The sequence below is a fragment of the Mobula birostris genome, chromosome 11 (assembly GCF_030028105.1).
Source record: "Mobula birostris isolate sMobBir1 chromosome 11, sMobBir1.hap1, whole genome shotgun sequence".
NCBI lineage: Eukaryota > Metazoa > Chordata > Chondrichthyes > Myliobatiformes > Myliobatidae > Mobula > Mobula birostris.
Window position 1 is genome coordinate 77,892,787 of NC_092380.1, and position 26,701 is coordinate 77,919,487.

At 41.3% G+C, this 26,701-nt stretch overlaps 1 protein-coding gene across 1 annotated transcript in view; it reads left to right on the forward strand.

The window, feature by feature from the left end:
* swap70b (switching B cell complex subunit SWAP70b) overlaps nucleotides 1-26,701 on the forward strand; it is a 121,260-nt gene that overhangs the window by 42,713 nt on the left and 51,846 nt on the right. Inside the window, exon 5 of the mRNA XM_072272616.1 lies at nucleotides 15,878-16,024. Within this exon, the coding sequence (XP_072128717.1) occupies nucleotides 15,878-16,024 (147 nt within the window). The remainder of the gene's footprint in view (nucleotides 1-15,877; nucleotides 16,025-26,701) is intronic.

Genomic DNA, 26,701 nt, shown 5'->3' on the forward strand with positions numbered 1-26,701 from the left:
CTGATCACCTGTGCTCTGGCTCCCTGGTGGAAGATTGCACTCAGAGACTCGGAGAGCTTTGAGGGTAGGTGACCGGCACTGGGAATCAGTGGAGGGGCTGGGCTGATGACTGTGGATAGTGTAGTGGGGGCCAGGACGATGGATTGCACATTGAGTGAACAGTGTGGCGGGTAGATCATAGACTTAGTGCCTGAATTGTTGGGAGTTGGAATGATTCCACAGAAGCCAAGATTCAGCCTTGCTGCTGGCCTCTTTGATCACAAGTCCAGGATGGGGTACAGGCTTATTGGCTGACTGCTGACAAGGTTCAACCCATTCACTGGGCTAGAGATGTCATAGTGAGGGACAGGCAGCTGTGTTGAAACATAAAATTTTATGATTTGATTTTTCCATAGGCTAGAAGCCAAAACTACTTACCTTGATTGTAAGGAGCATTGTTTTAAAATATTTAAGCTCCCCTCAAAACAGTGAAAGTTTGCTTGCTGATGTTAGTATATTGAGCAAATGTAACTTGCGGCCCAGATTCTGTTCTGTAGGATGAATAAGCTAACACAGTATGGTAGAATAAATGCATCTATTATTAATTCTGAACAAGAAATGAACTTTTTAAATGAAGTATTTAACATCTGTGCACATACTATGTTAAATACTTCATTTAAAAAGTTCATTTCTTGTTCAGAATTAATAATAGATGCATATAATAATGATGGTAAGTAATCTATGCTAAATAAACTTTAGTTATGTTACCACAATGTTGCTGGTAAAACTTTGGGAGTATATACATTGCAGGATAATTAAGCTGGTGGTCCAGTTTTAATATTTGTTCTCCTATGTATTGAATATTGCTTCAAAAATATAGGATAAATAGCCAGATGATGGCAGGCAAGTGAGAGTAGGTGATAGAGTACTGGCACTTGGGCTAGGTTTGTTTTCCCTGGAGCAGAGGTGACTGTTGGGTACCTGATAGAGGCATACAAAATTATGAGAGGGTTAGATAGTCAGAAAATTTTCCTCTCAGCTGAAGTGCCTAACATTAGAGGGTAAACAAGAGTTGCCTTGGACAAGGTGTGTTGAAGGGCTGATATTCCTGCAGCCCAGAAGAGTTGGGATAAGTGTGTGAAGTTTGGGCTCTGAGAGAGGAGATTGTTATCCGATGACTATATTGGGAAGACTGTCGAGAATGGGAAGGCAGGGTGTATAATTTTGGAGAGAGCTTTTTCCGTATTTGTGATTGTTAATGGTGATGGATCTTGGAGTTCTGGGCGGTTATTTAAATGTGGTCTGGTTGGAGGATGTAAGTATTGGTGAAGAATTTGTAGAATTGGGTGCAACAGGTTTAATGCATTCTGCACTGTTAGGGAAGTTTTAGATTGCAGAGGTGTTAAGGACAATAGCTTTGTATTTGGGAGTATTACAAACTGAATACGATTGCTTTGAGTGCCAGCTGTATTGCAAGAGGTTGCAGCATAAAGAAGCCTGAAGGCTTCACAGGTTCCCTCGTACAAACTTCTTGATCTGTGGTGGGGTTTCTATTTAAGATCTTGTGGCATGTGTATTTGTTGACTGTGCATTGGCGATTATAGTTTTCGTGTAGTCTAAGGAGCATCAATAGAGTCCAAATATGGACATTTTCTCAAGGCCATCATACCCGCTCCTGTGAAAGCATTCTGCATTTAGAACCATGGCCTGTAATTTGGCTTTCACTCCTAAGTGATAATTTAGCATTCAGGCAAAGCTGGGATTAGGGAGCTCTGGAATTATGTGGTGGGGATTTGTGGACAGAGATGTGGAATATTTTATATTGGAGAAAATCCCTATGGGCATTTTGGGAGGTAGCAGTTTGGATTTAACAGGATTTATAAGTGATATAGCAGTTTTGGAGGATGTGGTAGTATGTCCACAGCCCTGTTCATCAACTTGTTTTAATCATATTGTGTAAATAATAGAATGGTGCGCTAGTGAACTTGGAAAAGCTGCTCAGCAAGGAGCAATACTTGGGGAATGAGGTGGCTAGGAAATGACAGTCGGGAAGCACTTTGAGTCCAGAGACCATAATTTTATTAGGTTTTTACTTAGTCATGAAAAAAGATAAAACAGATCCACAGGTTAAAGTCCTAAACCAGAGCGGGGCCAACTTTGAGGGCATCAGATAGGATCTAACTGGGGACGATTGGGTGACTTACTTTAAAGGCAAAGGAACAGCTGGCAAGTGGGAGGCTCTGAAAAGGGTCATATCAAGAGTCATAAAAAGGCACCATGTTCCTTTTAGGGTGATGGGCAGATGTATCAAGTTCAGGGAAACCTGGTTGATGAGAGATGTTGAGACTCTCGTCAGGAAAAAGAAGTGTATGTTGCATTTAGACAGCGGGGTATAAATGAATCCCTTGATAATGAAAAAAGGTTTAATACCAGGCTTAAAGGAGAAATTTATAAAAAGAGGGTATATGATTGATTTGGCAGGTAAGATTAAAAATAGTACCAAGAGATTGCTCAGTTATATTAACAGTAAAAGGGTAACAAGGAAAAGATTAGGTCCTCTTAAAGACTGTCGGGGCTGTCTGTGTGTGGAGCCACAGATGGCTGAGATTTTTAATGTCTATCCCATCTCAGTGTTTACTACGGAGAATATCATGGGTACCAAAGAAATGCAGGTAATAGGTAGTGAGATCTTGCATCATATGCTTATTATGAGGAAGGAAATATTTGTGTCTTGAAATGCATTTAGATGGCCTAATCCCCAGGGCCTGACCAAGTGCACCCCCTGACCAAGGAAGAAAAAATTATAGGGGCCTTTGTAGAGATTTCTCATCAGCCATTGGCAAAATTTCAGAAGACTGGAGGGTGGCTAAAGTTGTTCAAGAAGGGTAGCAATGACAGGCCAGGAGACTACAGGCCAGTGAGGGAATTTGATCAAAATCTACCATCACTCAGGCATAATTTGTGCATGAGAGAGACGAATATTTTGGAGTTTTTTGAAGAGGTAAGTAAGGGGATGGGTGAAGGTTGATCAGTAAGTAGAGGCCTATGATGAGTGGGGTGCCCCAGGGATCAGTGTTGGGTCCTCTGTTATTCATTATGTATGAAAATGATTTAGATATGAATATACATGGCATGAGTAGCAAATTTGCTGATGAAACTAAATTAGGAGGCTTTGATGATAGTGAAGCAGGTTAGAAAGAATAGCAACAATCTCTTGATCGGTTAGGCAGGAATGGCAAATGGATTAGAAATGGTGTGAGGTGATGCAGTTAGGTTATTGAACCAGGGTAGTCTTGTAGAGTGAATGGCAGGGCAATGACAGGTGATGTGTAACAGAGGGACATGGGAATATAAATGCATATTTAACTGAAAGTGGCTACACAGGTAGACCAGGTGGTGAACATGTTCACCATGCTGGCCTTCATTAGTCAGAGCTTTGAGTTTACGAGTAGTGACTTTATGTTGCTGTTACATGCGCCGTTGGTGAGGCCGTACCTGGGGTATTGTGTACAGTTCTGGTCACCCTGTTGTTGGAAAGATACTGTCAAGCTGGTGAGGGTGCAGACGGGATTTACGAGGATGCTACCTGGACTAAAGGGCCTGAGCTATACGGAGAGGTCGGCCATGCTGGAGTTTTATTCCCTAGCGTGTGGGAGAATGAGGATGACCTCAGAGGTTTATAAAATCATGTTGGATTTGGATAAGGTAGACGATCATAGTTGTTTGCCCCCCAGAGTTGGGCGGTCCAAAAGTAGAGGGCGCAGGTACAAGATATCAAAAGAGACTTGAGAGGCAACTTCTTTATACGGAAGGTAGTGAATACCTGAAATGAACTGCCAGAGGAAGTTGGGTACAATTGCATCGTTTAAGTGGCATTTGGATAGGTACATGGGAGAAGTGATTGGTGAGTGGTGGGCTGAATGCAGGCAGCTGGGCAGATGCTGTGGTCAGCACCAACCATGCTGGGTCGAGGTGAACCATAAGAAGCCTGTTTCCATCTGTGTTCATCTACGACTCTATGAAGGTGTTAATATTTTTGATACGGATATCACAAAGCAAGCAGATTGTCCCTTGGTACATTCTTTAATGGCCACAAATGCCTTGAAAATACTTCAGAAGTGAGAGATTTATATTGAATTTTTAGTTTCTAAATCATAAGAGAACTCAGTCTATGAAACTGCAAAGAAACTATGACTGTTATAACAAAATGTACTAATTACAATATTATCTCAGCCGTTTCATAGAAAAGAAGTTGATAATAACTTAAATTCAGAAATTCGCAAGGGTTACCAGTTACCAGTTTACTGGTATTCTAGGAACGTATAAATACTTTGAAAGCTTCACAGTTGGGCAGGACATCTATAGATCTGCAAATTAAATGGTAGGAATTCTATCAATCAGTTGAAATGCACAGAAATGGTCAAATATCTCAAAATGGCTCTGAATGTATTTTGCTAAAGTTCAGGATTTTAAGGGAGATTTAATTATATGGTGTATTTGTAGGCTCTGTGTCTTTATTTTTCCTTTCTCACTTTTCTAAACAAAAAAACCTGTTCAGCATTAGGCAGCAATTTGTGACAAAATTTTATGAGTAATACACAATAATTTCACCCTGTAAGGTTTTGACTACTATCTTTGCACTTCAGGGTAATTTTGCAGTGCAGATTGGAGTTCATAATATTAGCCACTATTTCAGTCACGGTTGAAAGGCAAATCTTACCTGTAAAGCATTTTCAGTTTTGTATATTTGAGTACCTGGGCAGGGGTCGGTAGCCAGTTCACAGTATCTAAGGATACTGAGAGGAAAAAGAATTCAAAGGTAAATATAGTTTGTAAGGTAAGAGATGTTGGGGCTGGGGAGACTCAAGTGCAGAGTACGTTGGTAGTTTTAGAGGTACAAGGGTCACTCAGTATGGAGCCCAGTGAAGCCCATTTACTGTGGAGCCCCTGTCTCAATCTTGCTCTCCCGACACAAAACATCTGGCAGTCAAGTGCCGTCTGCCATCGTCCTGATTGGAACATACATTTTATCTCTGGCTCTGGAGGGTCTAAGCACTGTGATCTACCATCATGTGAGGGAGGGCTTCAATCAGGCTAACCTGAACAAGTGTTTGACCAACTACCACCAAACCTACTACCTGCAGAACGAGAGGAGCCAACACACTTGACAACTGCCACCCCATGCCTGTGCTTTGGCAAGTACGAACGCCTGCCTCTTATGCACACTTTGGAAGGAAGAACCAGCAGCATCTGGTGACCTGGTGATATTTGTTGACGTCAGAGCATCTTTCAAGAGGGTGAACCCTCACCAAATGTCAAGGCCCGATGATGTACTTGTCTGGAATGTTGAAGGACATCTTCAACCTCTCACTACTGCAGTGGGAGGTTCCCATCTGCTTCAACAGGACATCAGTCACGCTGGTGCCCAAAAAAGAGCAGAGTAAGCTGCCTCAACAACTACCACCTGGTAGCACTCACATCTACTGAAGTGCTTTGGAAGTTTGGTAATGGCTGGGATTACCTTCAGTGTGAGAAGGACCTGGGGCTGCTGCAACTTGCTTACCACCACAAGAGTCTGTCGCTGGCACAGTCTTACTGGCTCTCCACTTGGCTTTACTGCATCTGGACAACATCCTGCTGCTCTTTATTGATTACAGCTCAGCATTCAACACCATCACCCCCTCAGTATGAATCAACAAACTTCAAAACCTGGGCCTCTGTACCTCCCTCTGCACCTGGGGAGGCACCTGGATCCTGGACTTCCTCATCAGGAAACCGCAGTCAGTGCAGATCAGAAATAACACTGTTTGCTTGCTGACAGTCAACACTGATACAATTCATGAATGCATACTTAGCCCAGTGCTGTACTCTACACTCGTGACTGTGTGGCTAGGCACCGCGCAAACACCATCTATAAATTAATTGATGAGACAACTGTAGTTGGCATAATCTCAGATAGTGACTAGGTGGCATACAAGAGTGAGATAGATTGGCTGGTTAATTGGTATCACAACAACAACCTTGCACTCAAAGTCAGTAAGACCAAGGAATTGACTGTGGACTTGAAGAAGGAAGGTCAGAAGAACATGCAGCTGTCTTTATTGAGGGGTCAGCAGTCGAACTGGTGAGCACCTGGACAGCAGCGTCTCAGAGGATCTATCCTGGGCCCAACATATTGATGTAATCACAAAGAAGACGTGCCAGCAGCTATACTTCATTAGGAGCCTGAGAAGATTTGATGTCACCAAAGATTCTAGCAAAATTCACCAGATGTACCATGGAGAACATTCTTACTAGTTATATTACTGTCTTCTGTGGAGATCCCAATGCAGAGGATTGGAAAAACTGCACAGGGTTATAGACTCAGGCAGCTCCGTTGTGGGCTCTAGTCTTCTCATCATTGAGGACATCTTCAACAGGCGATGCTTCAGGAAGGCAGCATCCATCATGAAGGACCCTCACCGTCCAGATTTAACTTCTTCTCATTTCTCCGTACAAGGAGGTGGTGCAGGAGCCAGAAGACACACACTCAACATTTTAGGAACAGCTTCGTCCACTCCACTGTCGGATTTCTGTAAGGTCCATGAGCCAATGAACACTACTTCACTGTTTTTGCTTTCTATTTGTACTAATTTATTTTTGTATACCCTTATTGTAATTGATGGCAATTCTAATATATTGCACAGTACTGCTCCTGCAAAATAGCAAATTTCATGGCATGCATTGGTAATAGATTATGAAGCTGGATGGTCAGGAGCTGAATGGGCTCAGAGAAACATGAGATTCTTCTCAGAGTCAGAAGAAGAAATGGTAGGAAACAAAAAGGAAGTGAAAGAATGAATGATTTTTTTGCTGCCTGACTTTTGCTAGGCATCTTATTTTTTTTCAGATTTCCAGCAAACAGAAGATTTTTTGATTTTCATGAGGCATGATCTTGTGCTTTTGGTGGATTCATACTCTTCAACCATTCCTGATGGCCAGACATGGCAACGTCTTTAACTGCTGCAGTCTGCTGTCGTGAAGAGCATTTAAGCCCTTAAGGGGTCCAGCCATTAACAAATTTGGCTGCAAATGAGAAACAAAATCTGAAATACAACATTCAGAATTTTGACCAACTTATTAATTTAAATTTGCAAAAAACATGTTTTGTGTAATAATAACAAATTTAATCTCATCTTCTAATAGGAAGTAATATTTTTGAATGTTTTAAAGGGAAGATTTTGTCATTGAGGGAAAAGAATGTATTGGAAAAGGAGAAAGAGAGAAACAAATAAAGATGTGTAGAAGCCAATCTGTAGTCTGAGGTAATGGACTCTACCATCTGTGTGTCACGTATGCTTTCCTGAGAGATCTTTACCTCAAGACTGAAAGGGTCCAAACCATTTAGAACTAGTCCTGAAGGAACGCAGGCAATCCATAAGACTTCACAGGTATAAAGACGAGATTCTGCAGAAGCTGGAAACTCAGAGCAACGCACACAGAATGCTGGAGGAACTCAGCAGGTCTGGAATCATCTATGGAAATTAATGAACAATCCATGTTTCCGTCGGGAAATCCTCATTTTTGTGGATAGGCAAAGGTGCTCGACAAAGAGTCCTCCATTGGGTCTCACTGAGGTAGAGTAGGCTGGTTCGGGAGCACTGGATACAGTAGACGACCCCAAAAGATTCGCAGGTGAAGTGTTGCCTCACCTGTAAGGACTGTTTGGGACCCTGAATGGAGGGGAGTGAGGAGGTGAATGGGCAAGTGTAGCACTTTTTCTGCTTTTAGGGTTACGTGCCAGGAGGGAGATTAGTGAGAAGGGATGAATGGACAATGGAATCAGACGGAGCGATCACAGTGGAGAGTGGCTGGAATGTAAAGCTGTGTTTGGCTGTAGGGTCTCATGGTGGAAGTTGCAGCGAATGATGTGATGGGGGCTGAGGGTCATCAGAAGCAGGTGGGGTGAGGGCGGATGTCCGGGAAACGGAGGATAAGTGGGTGAGGGCAATATGAATGGTGGAGGAAGGGAAACCCCTTTCTTTGAAGAAGGGGGGACATCTCTGATATCCTAGAAGGAAAAGCCTTATCCTGGGAACAGAAGCGTTGGAGACGAAGGAACTGAGAAAAGGGAATGGTATTTTCACAGGAGTCAGGGAAGACTTCATATGTATATAGATTTGTTCCATGCTTCCAGAATTCAAAGCAGCTGAGTGATTAATTATCAAAGCGGTCGTCAGAATTAATGAGACTGTTACATTGTGTGGTTTTATCCACATCCAGAATCTTGCTAAAGAAACTCAGAAAGATTTCCCTGCAGCTTTACATGGCAGAAAAATCAGAGTCAGCTTTGACCCTTCATTGTCCCGCACATTATAATATTTACACTGTCCGACCTCTTTCAGCTCCCCAGAAGCATGACTAAATCCTTTTTTCAATCTTTCTACATAGTCCTACCTTTTTCTCTCAAATCTAGACTAGGAGGCACACCTCATATTCCCTCTGACCGCTTTAATTTCCAGACTATTATACATGGTCATCATCTTTTCCGTTCAGTAGAAAACATGTTTGTGTGAAAGTAATTCCAGGAATTAAATATAACACCAAAAACTACACTTCAGTACTTTGTTAATGTGAATATGTTTGGTTGATAGAATATACTACATTGCTATAGAGTAAATAAAATTAATTGTATAAATTTGAATTGGTGCTCTCTTGAACCTAGATTGGGCAAAGAGGGAACAGAATATCAAATGTGTAAACTCTGAAACAAAAACTACTCTAACAAGCATTAGGGCGGGGTAGGAAGGTGAATTCCCGGCCGGTTTCCTTCAGTTTTGTCATTGCATTCTCAAAAATAATTAACTGTTCCATGAACTCCAGCATATAGCATGTTTTGCAGAAAACTTATTCTAATAGTTTAAAAATCATCTTGCTTGATCCCAGTACTGCCTCCAAATTAGTTATATCTCAGATTAAAATACTGAATTTCTGCCATTTCTTTGCAAGAAAGGCCTTTGCATGGGCATTATTAGAGACCTTCATAAGATTTAACATTTTTAAAAAAAGGTAACGACTGAAATGAAACTGCTAACTATATCCAAAGTGAAATCAATACTCAGTATAGGAACTAATTGAGTGACGTTTGCTCATTTTGTTTATATCTTCTGAACTGTGACCTTCTGAAAATGTAGGATGGTAATGTTGTTGTAAACAAAAGGGCTGTCAGTGTATTTCCCGAAGTGCTCTGCATTCCCTTGTTTCTAAGCTACTGGTTGTTTCCTGGTTGGACCAGGAAATCCAGTTAGCTATTAAGTTCAAATTTGTTGTCCTAGGCATACATACAGAGGTTATAAATACCAAGGAAATTAGCTTTTTGCAGCAGCACCATACGTTACAGACATGACCAGTGTAAATTGATGTAAACTTAAAGTAACATAACTTATACATAACTTACATGCCTAAGTAATGATACTCATGTAGGTTGAGAGAAAGGAAAAGGTTTCTGATAGTTTGTCTCTTTTAAATGAACTCAAGAACCTGATAGGAATGGGGAATAAGCTGTTGTGAATCTTGAACTGTGGGTTTTCAGGTTTCTGGTGTACCTTTGGCTTGAGGTTCTAAGTAAGAAATGGCAATAAAAGGCAAATTCAGTTAAATATCGGTTTAACCTTGTACTGATTAACTGATTTGTTTTTGTGCTTGTCTCTATTTGTGCACGTTTTACAAGTGGACTTGATTCATCCTCTCCCGAAGACTAAAAGAGGTCCTTTGAAAATATTATGCAGGAGTAGAATAGAATAGCTGTTTTTTTCCAGAGGTATTCTGCTGTCAATGTGAAGCTGCTGAACTGTGACTAGGCAGTCATTAAGTCCGTAAATTTAATGATTTACAGATTGCCGGACCTTAGCCAATAAATCTTGTAAAGAAATTCTTGAGAGCCCCATGTATTGAACGTGAAATCTTTGCAAACTGCAGATTAACAATCTATTCAGAAATGTAAAGCAAGCCTTTTTTAACTTTACTGACAATCCTGAGCTTGGTTTACTCTCCCACTTGCATCCCAGTCTGGTTGTGGAACATCAGAGTTACTTATACCCCCTGGATTTTAGATGAATCCATATGTTGTGGATGTCGAAAGAAGGTAATTCAAAGGTACATTTAATGTCAGAGAAATGTATACAATATACATTCTGAAATAGTTTTTCTTCATAACCATCCACGAAAACAGAGGAGTGCCCCCAAAGAATGAATGACAGTTAAATGTTAGAACCCCAAAGTCCCCCCAGCTCCCCTCCCTGCTGTGCATAAGCAGCAGCAGCAAGCAACAATCCCCCCCTCCCCCCACCGGCGAAAAAAATAGCATCGGCACCCGCCACCGAACACTCAAGCGTGCAGCAGAGCAGCAGCAAAGACACAGACTTGCAGTACTCCAAAGACTACTTGTTCACCCGGCATTCGACATACCACAGGCTCTCTGTCTCTCCCTAATAAGGGGAAAAAGAGGTGTCTCCGTTTCACAGCGAAAGAGGAGACATAACAAACAACTGGCTGATCTACGATGTTAAAAGTCTGTTGCATCGCTTTTTCTGAGCTCTGTGCCCAAAGATCTTGGGTCTCTGGGAGCACAGCCTTAGATCTTCCATCTCCCATGACACACCGGTTTTCTTCTCAGACACCGACCTCCATTCCCCCCTGTCTTCAGAGCCACGAAAGCTCAGCCCTCCAAAGTTGAGCAGAGCTCTTAGGCTGAGTCCTTGGTGTGCCGAAGAATGGCCAGTCGTGAAACCCCGAGAGCGGGTCCCATTCCCACAAAGAACTGAAGTCAGCTTGTAACTCCAGGTCAGGGTCTTCAAAAGAATCCTGAAAAGGAAAAATAGAGATACCAAAGATGGAAATAGACCTATTTCTGAAGATGCAAGCAAAGGAATTGCCATTAGGCACCATTAACCCTCCTAAGCTGGGGTATACATTATAGTTTGGTAAATGAATGCTCTGTGAACAGTGTTCGGACAGACAGAAAAACATCTATAACAAACAACATTTCAAGTTGATGGAGTGAGAAGCTGAAATAATGGATGAAAACTCAATAATTTCTTCTATACATGTCTGGGCAACATGGTTGTTGTACAAAAATAGAAAATTCACTTTAATAGATACACTGTGCAAGTTAAAATAAACTAAGGTTTCACTGCATTCTTGGTTTAGTTACTAGTACTATTTTGATTCCTCACAGGATACCAGGCTGACTTGTTAAAAAAACAAATCTCCTAATTCTAGTAAAACGATATTCAAGCAGAATAGTATGACTATTGGAAATCTGAAATGAAACTGTACTAACAAAGGATTATTGCCCTCCATAGATGCTTCTGAACTGCTATTTATTTCTAGTGCTTTCTGTTCAAATCTAGAAAGATCCCTGAAATTCCTTGTATCAATGTTGAACATAAGTTATTCCATTACCCTATAGCTTTGAAGACAAGGAAGATAATTCCCAACTTGCCCTAAGAGTATTTGTTTTTTATACGAATTTATAGATCAACTTTTGAAAGTTTTCTAGTTTGTGTGTTGTGAACTAAACTGCAGTCAAGGTTATTTTTTCAATTGATTTTATAAGATCTGCATACTGCCAAAGTCAGCATTTTTTTTGCTCAACCTAAGTAGGTTTTGGATAGATGGTGGGGCCCATCTTCCTGAACCGCTGTAGTTCTCCTTGGAGAGACTTGACGGTGTTCGAAGGTGTGGACCCCGTGATGTTGAAGGAACACTAGAATATTGCCATGTCAAGCTAGTATGGTGACTTAGAGAGGATATCAGAATCAGAATCTGATTTAATATCACCAGCATAAGCCATGAAATCTGTTAACTTTACAGCAGCAGTACAATGAAATACATAATAAATAAATATAGAGAAAAACTGAGTTACATTAAGTATATAGATGTCTATTCAATAGTGAAGTTAAAATTAGTGCAAAATGACAAATTAAAAAAAAAATAGAGAGATTAGATTATCTGCTTAGATACTGCATAGCACTGTGATGTGAGGTTCAGCAGTGTCACAGCCTCAGGGAAGAAGCTCTTCCTGTGTCTGCTGGTGCGAGAGTGGAGGCTCCTGTAGCGCCTACCAGATGGGAGGAGAGTAACAAGTCCATGGTTAGGGTGAGATGCATGCTTGGTAATACTTTTCGGCCTGCCCAGGCAGTGTTTATGGTAGATGTTCTCAATGGTGGGCAATTGGGTGCCAATAATCCGCTGGGCAGGTTTCACCACACGCTGGAGTGCTTTGCGGTCTGATACAGGACAATTGCCATACCACACTGAGATGCAGTTAGTGAGTATGCTCTTTATGGTACAGTGGTAAAAGTCCATCAGTATCCTGGGACGGAGGTGAGCTTTCTTGATGCTCCACAGGAAATAAAGGTGCTGTTGAATTTAATTTAATTAGAATCTAATCTAATCTAATGATGGACATCACCTTCCTAAGGCACCGCTCCTTGAACATGTCTTTGATATTACGGAGACTGTTACCCATGTTGGAGCTGACTAATTTCACAAGTTTCTGCAATTTATTCCGATCTTGTGTAGTAGCACCCTCCCCCCATACCAGATGATGTAGCCAATCAAAATGCTCTCCATCGTACATTTGTAGAATGTTTTAGTTGACAAACCAAATCTCCTCAAACTCTTAATGAAATATAGCCACTGTCTTGCCAACTTTATAGCTGCAGCAATATGTTGCATCCAGGTTAGGTCCTCAGATATTGACACCAGGACTTGAAATTGCTCACTCTCTCCATTTCTGATCCCTCTATGAGCATTGGTTTGTGTTCCCTCATCTTACTTTTCCTGAAGCCCACAATCAGCTCTTTGGTCCTGTTGACGTTGAGTGCAAGGTTGTTGCTGTAACATCACTCAGCTAACTGGTAACTCGCTCTTGTATGCTAGCTACCCTTGTCATTGTGAGTTTGGGAGAAGCTGTCAGAGTAGGCAGGTAACTGCAAGGCCGCTTTATAGATCGTACACACCACAGCAACAGTGGGCCAATGAGAGAGGAAATCAGTGTTCAGGCTGTGTGATACCATGCTGATCAGCAAGGCTGTTTTGTCATAAATGGTGATGTGCTACTTGGGTTTTCATGGATATACTCCAAAGAAAGCATTCATCACACTTCTGACTTGTGCCCTGTTGATAACAGAATGGCTTTGAGAAGTCTGGAGGTGAAACACTCATATCCTGTCCCTGAACTGATCTTGTGTTTTTGCATGTGGACCAGTTGCATTCTTGCTCAATCCTCGCGGATGTGGAGTAGTCAACGGTTGTAATGTCATTGAGTGCCAAGGTGCTTAGACTCTCTCTCTCGGTCTTTGTCTAGCACTTTTTCAGTGGTGTTTTTACTCCACTGACTGCATGCAGGCATAGACAGCTGTGCTTTCTGAGAAGTTGGGAATGGAGTTGAACATGATGCATTTATCAATGAACATCCTCACTTCTGATGTTCTGAAGGAAGGTCTCTATAGATGTTTAGGCCTAGGACACTGCCCTGAGGATCTCCTGCAGCATTGTTAACTGCCTCAATGATCTTTCTTTGTGTTTGTGTTTTACTGCAATTATTGAAACTCAGTAACTTCAATTTTACGAGGGCACCTTGATGCCACTCTCAGTCAAATCCTGCCTTGATTATGGGGCCTTTACTCTCACCTTGTCTCTGATATTCAACTCTTATGTCCAAGATTGTGAATAGATCTGGAGTGGATCGAATTATGTGGAGACTTTTCTCTAGGTAGATCTTGGGAAGAAACAGACATGGATATTCCACACAGCATTTCTGACTGAACATGATTGTGAATGCTTCATAGAGTCATAATGTCACAGAACACTGCAGCACAGAATCAGCCCCTTTGGTCTGACCTGAGCTCCTGCCTAGTCCCATCTTCCTGCACCCGCGCTGTATTCCTTTTCAGTTGGTCAGAGATTGGGGAATATTGATTTTTATAGAAACCTAAGTGTCCTTGTGCACAAGTCACTGAAGGGTAATGTGCAGGGGCAGCCGGCAGCAAAGAAGGCCAAGTGTGCTGGCTTTTATTTTTGGGCACCAAAGTAAAGATACCTTACTGAAAGTTAGATTGAGCTTGTTGAGAGCACTGGCTGTATTGTGAAAAATTCTAGTCTCTTTATTTAAGGATATTCTTGCTATAGAGTGTGAGAGTGAAGGTTCACCAGACTCAATCCTGGCATAATAGTTTGAATATGAGAAGGAATAAGGAGCTAGGTTTAAATTTTCTAGAGTTGAGAGAAATTAGAAGTGACATGTGCGATAGAGCTTGACTGTTTAGGAAGGTGTGAAGAGGATGTCACAGTCTCAAAAATAGTGCTAGGCCATTTCTGAGCGAATTGTGAGATTTTTTTTTCACTTAGAGCAGGGGTTCCCAACCTTTTGTATGCCATGGTCACCTACCATTAACTGGTGGGTCCACGGATCCCATGTTGGGATTCTCTGACTTAGAGGGTGGTGGATGTTTGGAACGTTTTTCCCCTGGAGGACCTGTAAAAGTTCACCTCTCACATGATTACATTCAAAACAGCTTGAAATTGGGGGGAAAAAATCAACAGATTTTGGGATGGGGCAGGAAAGTTGTGTTGAGTGGAATGCCAACTGGTATCTTGTTGAATGATGGAGCTTGTTGAGAAGCTTTCTTGCAGGTTCAGCAGCCCAAGTTCAGTCTTCACCTCCCTGTGAATATGTGGGTTTGCTCCATTTGTTCCCACATACCAACGATGTTGGGATTGGTGGGTTAACTGGCCACTTTAAGTTGCCCCTAGTGTGTAGGCAAGTGGTAGGTTCAATGGGCAGGGGGGGAGGAGTGGAGTTGATTCAGATATGGGGAGAATAAACTGTGATTGTTGTAGCACTATGTAAAGTCAGCAAGCACGAAGGAGCAAGCGTTTTGTGAGCCATTGGATCAGTAATAATGTTCTGGGGAATCCATAAACACAGGAGATTCTGCAGATGCTGGAAATCCTGAGCAACACACACAAAATGCTGGAGGATCTCAGCTAGTCACCATGCTGCAAATCCGTGTTACAGCTTTTATGGCCGGCTTACAACTTCCATGACTTTTGCATAGTCGGAACACCTAAATCAGAGTATCTTGTCTCTGCATTATACCAACCTCACCCATCTGATACACTGTAGATTCTAAAGTTTCATCAGTCTTTTTGTTAATTTTTGTGTACTGACCACTGCAATTTAATAATCTGTCTACAGGAGCCAAAATTATCTTTGATTTTAATCATTTTTGCAAGAAAATTAACATATTAGTTTGTGACCACAATCACAAACCTATTTACCCATGTTGAAATCCATCTTTCTCAGTTTTCCAAATGTAAGGCTGACTTGTTAATGTTATCAACCTGTCTTTCTTACTTCACAAATAATCTTCCCAAATTTCAATGCATTTAATTTGTTCATGAATATAGTAACCTGAGTATAGATCCTAATGGAATGTCATTACTTGCAGTGAAATTGTGATGGTCCAGCTTTGTTGGTGCTGTTTTGGCAGATTTTCTGAATTGTCATATTGCTTTCCTATAAATAAACCAGTACATTTTTAATTCATGTTTTTTTTCCAACATGTTCTACAGACTTAATATATTTGACAGTAAGATTAAAGGGTACATGGGAACCTGGGCCCCAGTGCATCTCAAGGGAGTGCAGGAAACACCAGTTGTAATGTAGATGCTGTATTATCAGAACTTGTGTATAGTTGAACAGAAGATTTTCAGAGGTTTGCTGTATTTCTCACCAGTATTCTGCCTTTTACCACTCTGTTAACCAGGTCAGCAACTTCCCTCAATGTCATTAGCTTTAACTTCCTTGTATGTTATTTAAATTAATACAGAATGTTTATCTTTTGTATAGGGGTACATGTGGAAAAAAGGACATAAAAGAAAGAACTGGAATGAGCGCTGGTTTATACTGAAGCCTAATTTAATTTCGTATTATGTTGGTGAAGATCTGGTGGAGAAGAAAGGAGACATTGCACTAAATTCTAAATGTTATGTGGAGGTAAATGTTTTGAAAACTGGATATTTGACACAAAACATGCTCGTAATTATCTTTTGTGAAGTGCTACTGAGGTAAAGTTTGAAGTTTACCTTTAGACTTTCAAGTTAATTATTGTGTTAACAATACACTTTAATATTTACTATATTAATCAAACTAGAATATTCAAAAATGTTTGAAATACTCAGAACTGTAGCAATTATTATATTATGTTATTTTTTAGCGAGGCAAAACTTTGCAAATCAAGCCCAATAATACAGCAGATTACAGTAAAATTTGGTCATCAGTTAATCGGGGCAGCCGCTAATTTGGGATAACTTTTTAAGAACAAAAACTAATTGTGAAAATAGCCTGGATTCCCTTTGTTTATATAGGATACCTTGTGGCTTAATTGAGACCAGAGACTGTTGCCAAACAGTTTCTAACTAGCATCAGTTGCAAGTGCTTCTGTGGCTATTAGACACTACACTGTGCTTGGAGTGAACAGTTTTTAAAATAGTGTCAGTTGTATGTGTTTCTGTTCAAAAAGCAGTGATTTTTGTCACTGATAGTTGGCAAGAAATAACAATAAGACAATTAAGAACTGTTGTGGTTTCAAGCCTCGGGGCTTGCAGATGCCAGAAACAGCTGGGAGTGAAAATGAAACAATTTTACTACTTCAATAAGTTAGGAACTATGAATAATTTGAAGGTATTGACAATCATCTCGAATGTTAAAATGAAAATGAAGGTTTAGGGGATGCAATTGTTGATTGTATGAAAGGCAGTCTATTCTGCACCCGGTGTCTGCTCCGATTTTGTTCATTTACAATCAATCGAAAGAAAATTCCTCTGTCGGTAACCATTAGGATCTAATATGCAGTTTTATAGTACTGTAGTAGTATTGGTGATGTTCTAATTTGTTCTGTATTTTATTTAAGTGTTGGCGCATGGCCAAGTGGTTAAGGCGTCGGTCGAGTGATCTGAAGGTCGCTCGTCCGAGCCTCAGCTGAGGCAGCGTGTTGTGTCCTTGAGCAAGGCACTTAACCACACATTGCTCTGCGACGACACCGGTGCCCAGCTGTATCAGCCCTTGTGCCCTTCCCTTGGACAACATTGGTGGTGTGGAGAGGGGAGACTTGTAGCATGGGCATCTGCCAGTCTTCCATACAACCTTGCCCAGGCCTGTGCCCTGGAAAACCTTCCAAGGCACAAATCCATGGTCTCACGAGACTAACGGATGCCTATATAATAAAATTTTATTTAAATACATAATTTGTCAGTTAAACAGAATTTTGTTTTTTAAATTATTTCCATGAAACTTCTGCTGATTGGGGCAGCCGCTTAATTGGACCAAAATACACTTGTCTAGATGTGTCCCGATTAAGAGGAATCCACTGTATTTGCTTATGATATATTTTCACATGATATATTGTAACTTAATTAATTCTCCGGGAACGTGGCAGTGTAACTAGAATTAAACGGAAGATGATGGAAATACTCAACAAGTGAAAAATGGATTCAGAGCAATGAATTTTCATCAAAACTGAAAGGGTAATTGCCAACTGCTTTAGTGTTAATTTTCTTGTTACCTAGCTTTCACCTTAATAATGAAGAAGGAGAAGTTGTTTTGCTGGAAGTTACTTTTCTATTCTATTACGCTGTTCCAATTAATTAAACAGAAAGCATGCACAAGACACATCCTGACACAAATATGTTTGCCAGTGAATGAGCTGCAACTGCTTTCAGAACGTGACAGAACAGGTGAGGATCCACCATATAACAAGAGTCTTCGCCCCTTGGTGTGTGCCAGCTTTGACTGCTTCACTGACTCATGAACGACATTTTTTTTGCAAATGTTATGCCTCATACAGCATCATTTCAGGTAGATACTCCAGTCAGTCTTCCCTTCTTAACAAGCACTAATGAATCAGTTTTTGCGAGGATTCAATGGTTTCAAGGTCCCTTTTACAATACTGGACAAATCCAAATTCCTATCTATCAATGAACTTGAATCCAAATGTCCTCCTTTTTTAAAGAAAGGGGCTTCCCTTCCGCTGCATCTGCTCTCAGGATGAGGTTTTTCATTCCAGGACGAGGGAGATGTCCTCCTTTTTTAAAGAAAGGGGCTTCCCTTCCTCCACTATTAACTCTGTTCTCAAACGCATCTCCCCCATTTCACGCACATCTGCTCTCACTCCATCCTCCCGCCACATCACTAGGAATAGGGTTCCCCTGGTCCTCACCTACCACCCCACCAGCCTGCGGGTCCAACATATTATTCTCCGTAACTTCTGCCACCTCCAACGGGATCCCACCACTAAGCACATCTTTCCCTCCCCCTCTCTCTGCTTTCCGCAGGGATCGCTCCCTACGCGACTCCCTTGTCCATTGATCCCCCCCCATCCCTCCCCACTGATCTCCCTCCTGGCACAAGCAGAACAAGTGCTACACATGCCCTTACACTTCCTCCTTTACCACCATTCAGGGCCCCAGACAGTCCTTCCAGGTGAGGCGACACTTCACCTATGAGTCGACTGGGGTGATATACTGTGTCCGGTGCTCCCAATGTGGCCTTCTATATATTGGCGAGACCTGACGCAGACTGGGAGACCGCTTTGCTGAACACCTACGCTCTGTCCGCCAGAGAAAGCAGGATCTCCCAGTGGCCACACATTTTAATTCCACATCCCATTCCCATTCTGACATGTCTATCCACGGCCTCCTCTACTGTAAAGATGAAGCCACACTCAGGTTGGAGGAACAACACCTTATATTCCGTCTGGGTAGCCTCCAACCTGATGGCATGAATATCGACTTCTCTAACTTCCGCTAATGCCCCACCTCCCCCTCGTACCCCATCCGTTATTTATTTTTATACACACATTCTTTCTCTCACTCTCCTTTTTCTCCCTCTGTCTCTCTGACTATACCCCTTTCCCATCCTCTGGGTTCTCCCCCCCCCCCCCCCAGTCTTTCTCCCTGGAACTCCTGTCCCATGATCCTCTCATATCCCCTTTGCCTATCACCTGTCCAGCTCTTGGCTCCATTCCTCCCCCTCCTGGCTTCTCCTATCATTTTGGATCTCCCCCTCCCCCTCCCACTTTCAAATCTCTTACTAACTCTTCCTTCAGTTAGTCCTGATGAAGGGTCTCGGCCTGAGACGTCGACTGCACCTCTTCCTAGAGATGCTGCCTGGCCTGCTGCGTTCACCAGCAACTTTGATGTGTGTTGCTTGAATCCAAATCTGACTTGTTAACTCAAACCCCCACAGTCTTCCCCACATATTATCTCTCTGTCCCAAAAGTGTCTTACTTACTCTTTTCTTGTTTAATTTTTCTTTCATGGTTGCTAAATTAAGCTTATCAAAAAGATATAATCAGTTCTGTTTACAACTTGCATGGTTCCTTGTCATTGAGTATACTTTGATCTGTTCATTATTGTGACTTTAACTTCTCTATGCTCTTATGTAGGCTTCAAATCTTATCAAAGTTTTGTAACCAATAGTGAATGAGCAATTCCGAGGCAAAGTACTGAAATAAGAAAATATTGAAAGTACTCAGCATGTCAGGAAACATCTGTGATGAGAGAAACATAGTTAATGTTTCAGGCCAATGACCTTTCATTGACTCCAATGAAAGTTAATTAATCTGAAACTGTTTCCTTCTCATTGCTGATTCAACCATTTTGATACCCATCAGTAGGTGCATAAATGCTCTTAATTGTATAACTGAACGATATAAATGTGACTTTCATACAGTACCAGCACACTTAACTGTCTGTTGAATCACTCTTTAATAAGAGGAACATGATTGAAGAAGATAAAGGCATTTTGCCTGTGCAAAACATAATGAAGTATGAAACACAGTTGTATATAGTAGATGTAGGTGTAAGTCCTGACGAAGGGTCTCGGCCTGAAACGTCGACTGCACCTCTTCCTAGAGATGCTGCCTGGCCTGCTGCGTTCATCAGCAACTTTTATGTGTGTTGCTTGTATATAGTAGGGTATATATGAAATAATTCAAGTTAACTTGTTCCCTCTCTTTAGTTGTTTTCATGTTATTCTGTTTTTTTAATCTCAGTTCTCAGCCTTGAGTTGCTACACAACATTATGAAAAAGGTACTTGTCCTTATTTAGTATTTCTTATAACCTTGGGACTTTCCGTCTTCCTTCATAGACAACAAATTATTTTTGGAAGTGTTGTAAAGAAATGTAGTAGCAATTTTGAGCATAGCAAGGTCACCCCAGATGGCAAGAAGATAAATAACATGATTTGTTTGTTGATGTTGATAAGGGAAGGAAGCTGTCTGTTCAGAATAGCACTGTGAAATATTTTATGTCCAGCTGGAAGAACAGATCTAATGGCTGCAAAAGATTGCTTTGGGTACAGCAACAGTCCATTGATTCTGCACCGAAGTTGAAATTTGGGATGCATGCTCAAACCTCTCAACTTAGAAACTTCTTGGCAACTACATTTGCTCAGCTGAAAGAAAATGGCTTCTTTAGTTTCTTGTAACTTTTGATGACTTGTGGATATATGTGAGATATATTGAACTGAGAGAAGCCAGTTTTCTTATGGTTATAGAGTCACAGAGTCATTGAGCACAGAAATGGGACCTTTAGCTCATACACTCCATGAGGAACTATTTATTCTGCCCAGTCCTATTAACCTGCACCTGAATGAGAGCCCTCCCTGCCCTTCCCATCCATGTACTTATCCAAACTTCTCTGAAATTTTGAATTCAAACCTGCATCCGCCTTTTCCACTGGCAGCTCGTTCCACACTCTCACTTTCCTCTGAGTGAAGGGGTTCCCCCTCACATTCTCCTTGGACAATTCACCTTTCACCCTTAACCCATGACCTCTAGTTCTAGTATAGGAATTCTAACTCTACAATTTGTTCTCATACAGAAAATAGTTCCCCAAGTTCAGCACTGTGGTTTTGAAGTTGCTGTTAAAATGCTCTAAATTATTTATCAGTACTTTGTATAGGAGCCCGAATCAGAACAGTGCTGGGGATAGAATAGTGGAGCTTATCTTGAAACTAAAGTGCTGAGTTAAATCTTTGATGAGGCTCACACTGCAGGACTCACGGCAGGTTCATGGGCTTGCAGAAACAGGCTCTTCAGAATTTCTTCCCTGGTTGGGTTGTTTGGAAAGTTCAACACAGAACCCCTTGGTTCCTTATGTCAGCATGGTAAGACTGGGTTTTTGGACATTGTTGGTCTATATGGGTTTATCATCAGTTAAGCATACTTGCTGTAGGTTTGGGGGTGCAGAAATCCATACCCAAATGGCTGTTGTCCTGACTTCTGACTATTTTTAGACCACTTTCTTTTGTTCATGTTGAGCCAGGACCTCATGCCTAAACTTTTGTTGTTTCCTCTTCTTCGATGCTTGTTTATTATGCTGTGATGCAATTAACCAAAGATATGATTCTCAACTGAGGACTTACCATGCCCCGATTCCATTCCTGATGTCTCTGGGAGTAAAGTGAAAGCAAGTGACATTGGTCACAACCAGGCTTCACTTCCAGATGAGCTCAGTGCCTTCTGTGCTCACTTTGACTGTAAAACCCCGATGATCCTGTGATTTCCGTCTCTGAGGTCGACTTGAGGGCCTCCTTCAGGAGGGTGAACCACGGAAAGCATCCAGCTCACACAGTATACCTGGCCAAGTACTACAGACTGCTGCTGATCAACTGGCTGGTGTGTACACTGAGCCCTTTAACCTCTCACTTCTGTAAGTCTGAGGTACCCACCTGCTTCAAGCAGGCTTGAATTATACCGGTGTCTAAGAAGAACGTGGTAACCTGTCTCATTGACTATCACCCAGTAGCACTTACATCCGTGGTGATAGTGTTTTGAGATGTTGATAATGAAATATCAACTCCTGCCTGAGAAGCGACTTAGATTTGCTCCAATTTGCTTACACAACAGATCCACAGCTGATGCCCCTTCACTGGCTCTTTACTCAATCCTGGAACATCTGGACAGCAAAAATGCATACATCAGGATTCCCATTATTGACTACAGCTCAGCTTTCAACACTATCATCCCCTCAAACCTAATTGATAAGCTTCAACACCTTGGCCTCAATACCTCCTTGTGCAATTGGATTCTCGATTTCCTCGTTTGCAGACTCCAATCAGTTCAGATTGGCAACAAAGCTTCCTCCACAATTTCCATCAGCACAGCTGCACCCCAAAGCTGCATGCTTAGCTCTCGTCTCTACTCGCTTTGTACTTATGACTGTGTGGCTAAGCACAGCCCCACTGCTATATTTAAGTTTGCTGATGACACCACTGTCGTAGGCTGAATCAAATGTGGTGAAGAATCAGAATATAGGAGGAAGATTGAAAATCTGGCTGAGTGGTGCGACAGCAACAACCTCTCACTCAATGTCAGCAAGACCAAGGAGCTGGTTATTGTCTTCAGGAGAAGGAAACTGAAGGTCCGTGAGCTAGTCCTCATCAAGGGATCAGAGGTGGAGAGGGTCAGCAACTTTGAATTTATCAGTGTTACCATTTCGGAGAACGTGTCCTGGGCTCTGTATGTAAGTGCAATTATGAAGAAAACACAGCTGTGCCTCAGCTTCCTTAGAAGTTTGTGAAGATTTGGCATGACACCTAAAACTTTGAAAAACTTCCTTAGCTGTGTGGTGGAGAGTATGTTGACTGGTTGCATCACAGCCTGGTATGGAAACACCAGTGCCCTTGGACGGAAAAGCCTACAAAAAGCAGTGGATACAGTCCAGTCTATCACAGGTTGAGCCCTCCCCACCATTGAGCACGTCTACGCAGAGCATTGTCGCAGGAAAGCAGCATCCATCATTAGGGACCCCCCACCACCCAGGTCATGCTCTCTACTTGTTCTGCCATCAGGAAGAAGATATAGGAGTCTCAGGACCCACACTGCTAGGTTCAGGAACAATTATTAACCCTCAGCCATCAGGTTCTTGAACCAGTGGGGATAACTTCACTCAATTTCTCTTGCCCCATCTCTGAACTGTTCCCACAACCTACGGACTCACTTTAAACACTCTTCATTTCATGTTCTCGATGTTTATTCCTTATTTATTTACTATTATTATTTATTTTATTTTGTATTTGCACAGTTTTGCACACTGGTTGTCTGGCCTTTGGGTCTGGTCTTTCATTGATTCTATTATGGTTATTGGAGTTATTAAGTATGCTCGCAAGAAAATGAATCGCAGGTTTGTATATAGTGACATATATGTATTTTGATAATAAATTTACTGTGAAATTTAATTCTGATGTTTAGTATGAGTTTCCCAATTCAGTTTTGCCATTATATTAATTCCCATAAAATATACCATATGACATCAAGATCATTCTGCATTTTGGTTACTTCAGTTGGATTCAAGAAATTTAACATTATATCTAAATTGTGGAATACTTTTTTGGCTTTATGTTAGTTAATCTTTGAGATTTCTAAGTGGTTGGAAGATTTTACATCCAGTTAACACTATCTGAGTAGTTGAGTGTATTACTGGATATGTCAGATTATTTCAGCAAGTAAAAGATTTTACTATGCTGGGTTCATATACACTCAGTGATCAATTTATTTTGTACACCTGAACATCTGCTTGCTAATGCAAATGTCTAACTTGCCGGTCATGTGGAAGCAACTCTGCGTAAAAGCATGCGGCAAGGTCAAAGAGGTTCAGCTGTCGTTGTTCAGGCCAAGCATCAGAATGGTGAAGAAATGTGATCTCTGTGACTGACTGCGGAATGATTGTTGGTGTGGTTTGAGTATCTCAAGAGCTGTCGATCTCCTGGACTTTTCACATACAACAGTCTCTAGAGTTAACAGAGAATTGGTGCGAGAAACAAAAGACATCCAGTGAGCGACAGCTCTGTGGGCAAAAACACCTTGTTAATGAGAGATCAGACTGGTTCAAGCTGACAGGAAGGCAACAGTGACTCAAATAACCACGCGTTACAACTGTGGTGTGCAGGAGAGCATCTCTGAATGCATGGTCGACTGAACCTTAAAGTGAATGGGCTACGACAGCAGGAGACCATGAATATATACTCAGTAGCCACTTTATTCAGTGCCTCCTGTATCTAATAAAGTGGCCACTGAGCTTACATCACTTATTAGGTGTGGTTATGAAGGGAAGACAAAGAGAAGAATGTTGATTCTTAAAGAATGTAAAACAATAGGAAGTACAAGTCCACAACCCCTTATTCGAAACCCTTGGGGCCAGTTGCATTTCAGAATTCAGAATTTTTCGGATTTCAGAATCCTTCCTTATTGGTTTCGGGGCCCTCTGCGGATACCAAAAAAACACGTATGCTCAAGTCCCTTATTTAACCTGTCTCAGTGTGGTTGGACTTTAGGACCCAGCGGAGCTTTAGACCTATGCACATCCTCCTGTATACTTTAGATCATCTCTAGATTACTTATAATACCTAATACAATGTAAATGCTATGTAAATAGTTGTTATACTGTATTGTTTAGGGAATAATGACAAGAAAAAAAATTCAATAAAACAAAAATATACGGCTTCAAACGAACCGATCAAGCACGTGGTAAGTGACTTATTGGAGTAAATGTAGGACGTCACTGTCACTATAAAACTTCAGTAACTTGTCTTTCTGTTTATTTATATCATATACAGTGATAGTTCTGACACTATTTTCTTCAGTAAGACGCTGCACAGACACACCACGATCAAGCTTCTGCAATAACTCCACTTTCTGTATTATTGATAATGATAGATGCTTCCTTCTCTTTTTCTCATTGTTACCCATAGGGGTATCTGCAGCTCTTTTTGACATTTTCACAGTGAAATTAAACACAAAGTCAACAGTGAACACAAAATATCAGTGAACAGCAAATGTACATGTAACCAGTACGAGCGCTGAGCCATAACTGACGTCTGGCGGCCTCTGCTAGTGCTGCCACGTCACACCCAAGTGACACCAGTTGTTGGCGAAGAAAACTTCGGTTTTCGGAGCTTTTTGGATTTCAGAATTTCAGATTAAGGGATTGTGGACCTGTATTATACAGCAAAACAATAGATTAACACCATAAAACTGTATTAAGATCTTATTATGTTATTGTAACACTGGAGCAATTATTACCCTTCAACCATCAGGCTCTTGAACAATGGGGATAACTTCACTGAACTTCACTTGTCCCATGACTGAAATGTTCTCTGTGAACTGGACTTGCTTTCAAGGACTCTTCATCTTGTGCTCTTAATATTAATTGCTTATTTATTTTTTTTTCTCTTTCTTTTTTTATCTGCACAGTTCGTTGATTTTTTGGCACATTGGTGGTTGTCCGCCCTGTTGAATGTGGGTTTTCATTGATCCTATTGTGTTTCTTGTACCTACTGTGGTTGCCTGCAGGAAAATGAATCTTGGGGTTGTATACAGTGATATATACTGTATGTACTTTGAACTTTCATGACTCATCAATTCACGAAGTTTACTTACACTGTTTTAGATATAATTAGGAAGATTTATTTATTTTTTCATGTGTGCGTGCTTGCATCCGTGATGATGTCTTTTTCATGGCTTTTACAAGGTGCGGAGTGAGAGAGAGACTGTGTGGCATGCCACCCCCCACAGATGCTCTCGCCAGTGTTTTTCCCTTTTATTTTACGAGGTTGAGTTGCGATCTTGACACTCAACCCGGCACGGATGGAAAGCGTACTCGGGAGTGGACCCAACTGGTTTCGAACCTGGGAATCTCTGCTCCCAGGTCCGGCGCCAATGTCATTGTACCACCAGACGGCCCAATTAGGAATTTATTTTAATTCTTAAATTGACTCCTTACATATTTAATGTCTCCAAAAGTTTTTAAACCCTTGTTTTTTTTTGTAAGTTTTTAAGAGACTCTTAATAGCAGCTTGGCCACTTCACCCAAGTTAAAGTAATAGTGCTTAGAATTGTTTATAGATTCATCATAATATAAAATCTGATACAGATGGCTGTATTGCCATTGGCAATTTATCATCCTTCTAGACCCATCATTTTGCAAAATACATAGCTGTTCCTTTTACTCTCTGTTGATTTTTCTCTAAGGTTTGTGTAGTTTCAACTGATTGATTGGAAACTATTTTACTTTTTATGGACAGTTGCACAGCATGAATGAACTGTTCCATGATGTTGGGTAAGCCTGTGTACCGTGGTTGAAACACTCCTTCCATTCATGCTTTCTCACATCGACTGATCTATGTCCTATTTTTGTGGTTTGGGTAGCTCTAAATTCATTTTGTTGGGTTGATGTTTTCTGATGATATCTTCTGCATCTTATTTTCTGGGATATCGCAGCCATAACAAAATGTGGTTGAGAGAAGGGTAGGACTGGTAGCTCAGTATTCTCAGGGATCATCTAATGAGGTCATTTAAATAGAAATAAAGAGATGGTTGCCTTGGTAGGGCGATGTTAGAGGACCCCCCCCGCCGCCAGGAGTCCTCTACTTGAACTTGAGGAGTCCATGAATCTGAGGAGTAGCTGTATTGAGGAATTGCACAGAGTTGTGAGAATAGTTGGTGGGGGAGGGGTTTAAATTTTCCCAGTACTGACTGGGCCATCTAGAGTGTATAGGGCCTGGATGGGGTGGAGTTTGTATGGTGTGTGCAAGAAGTTTTCTCACATGAAACATAGGGAATCTACTTGAGAAGGAACAATATTGGATCTCCCCTTCATTAAAGAGGCGAG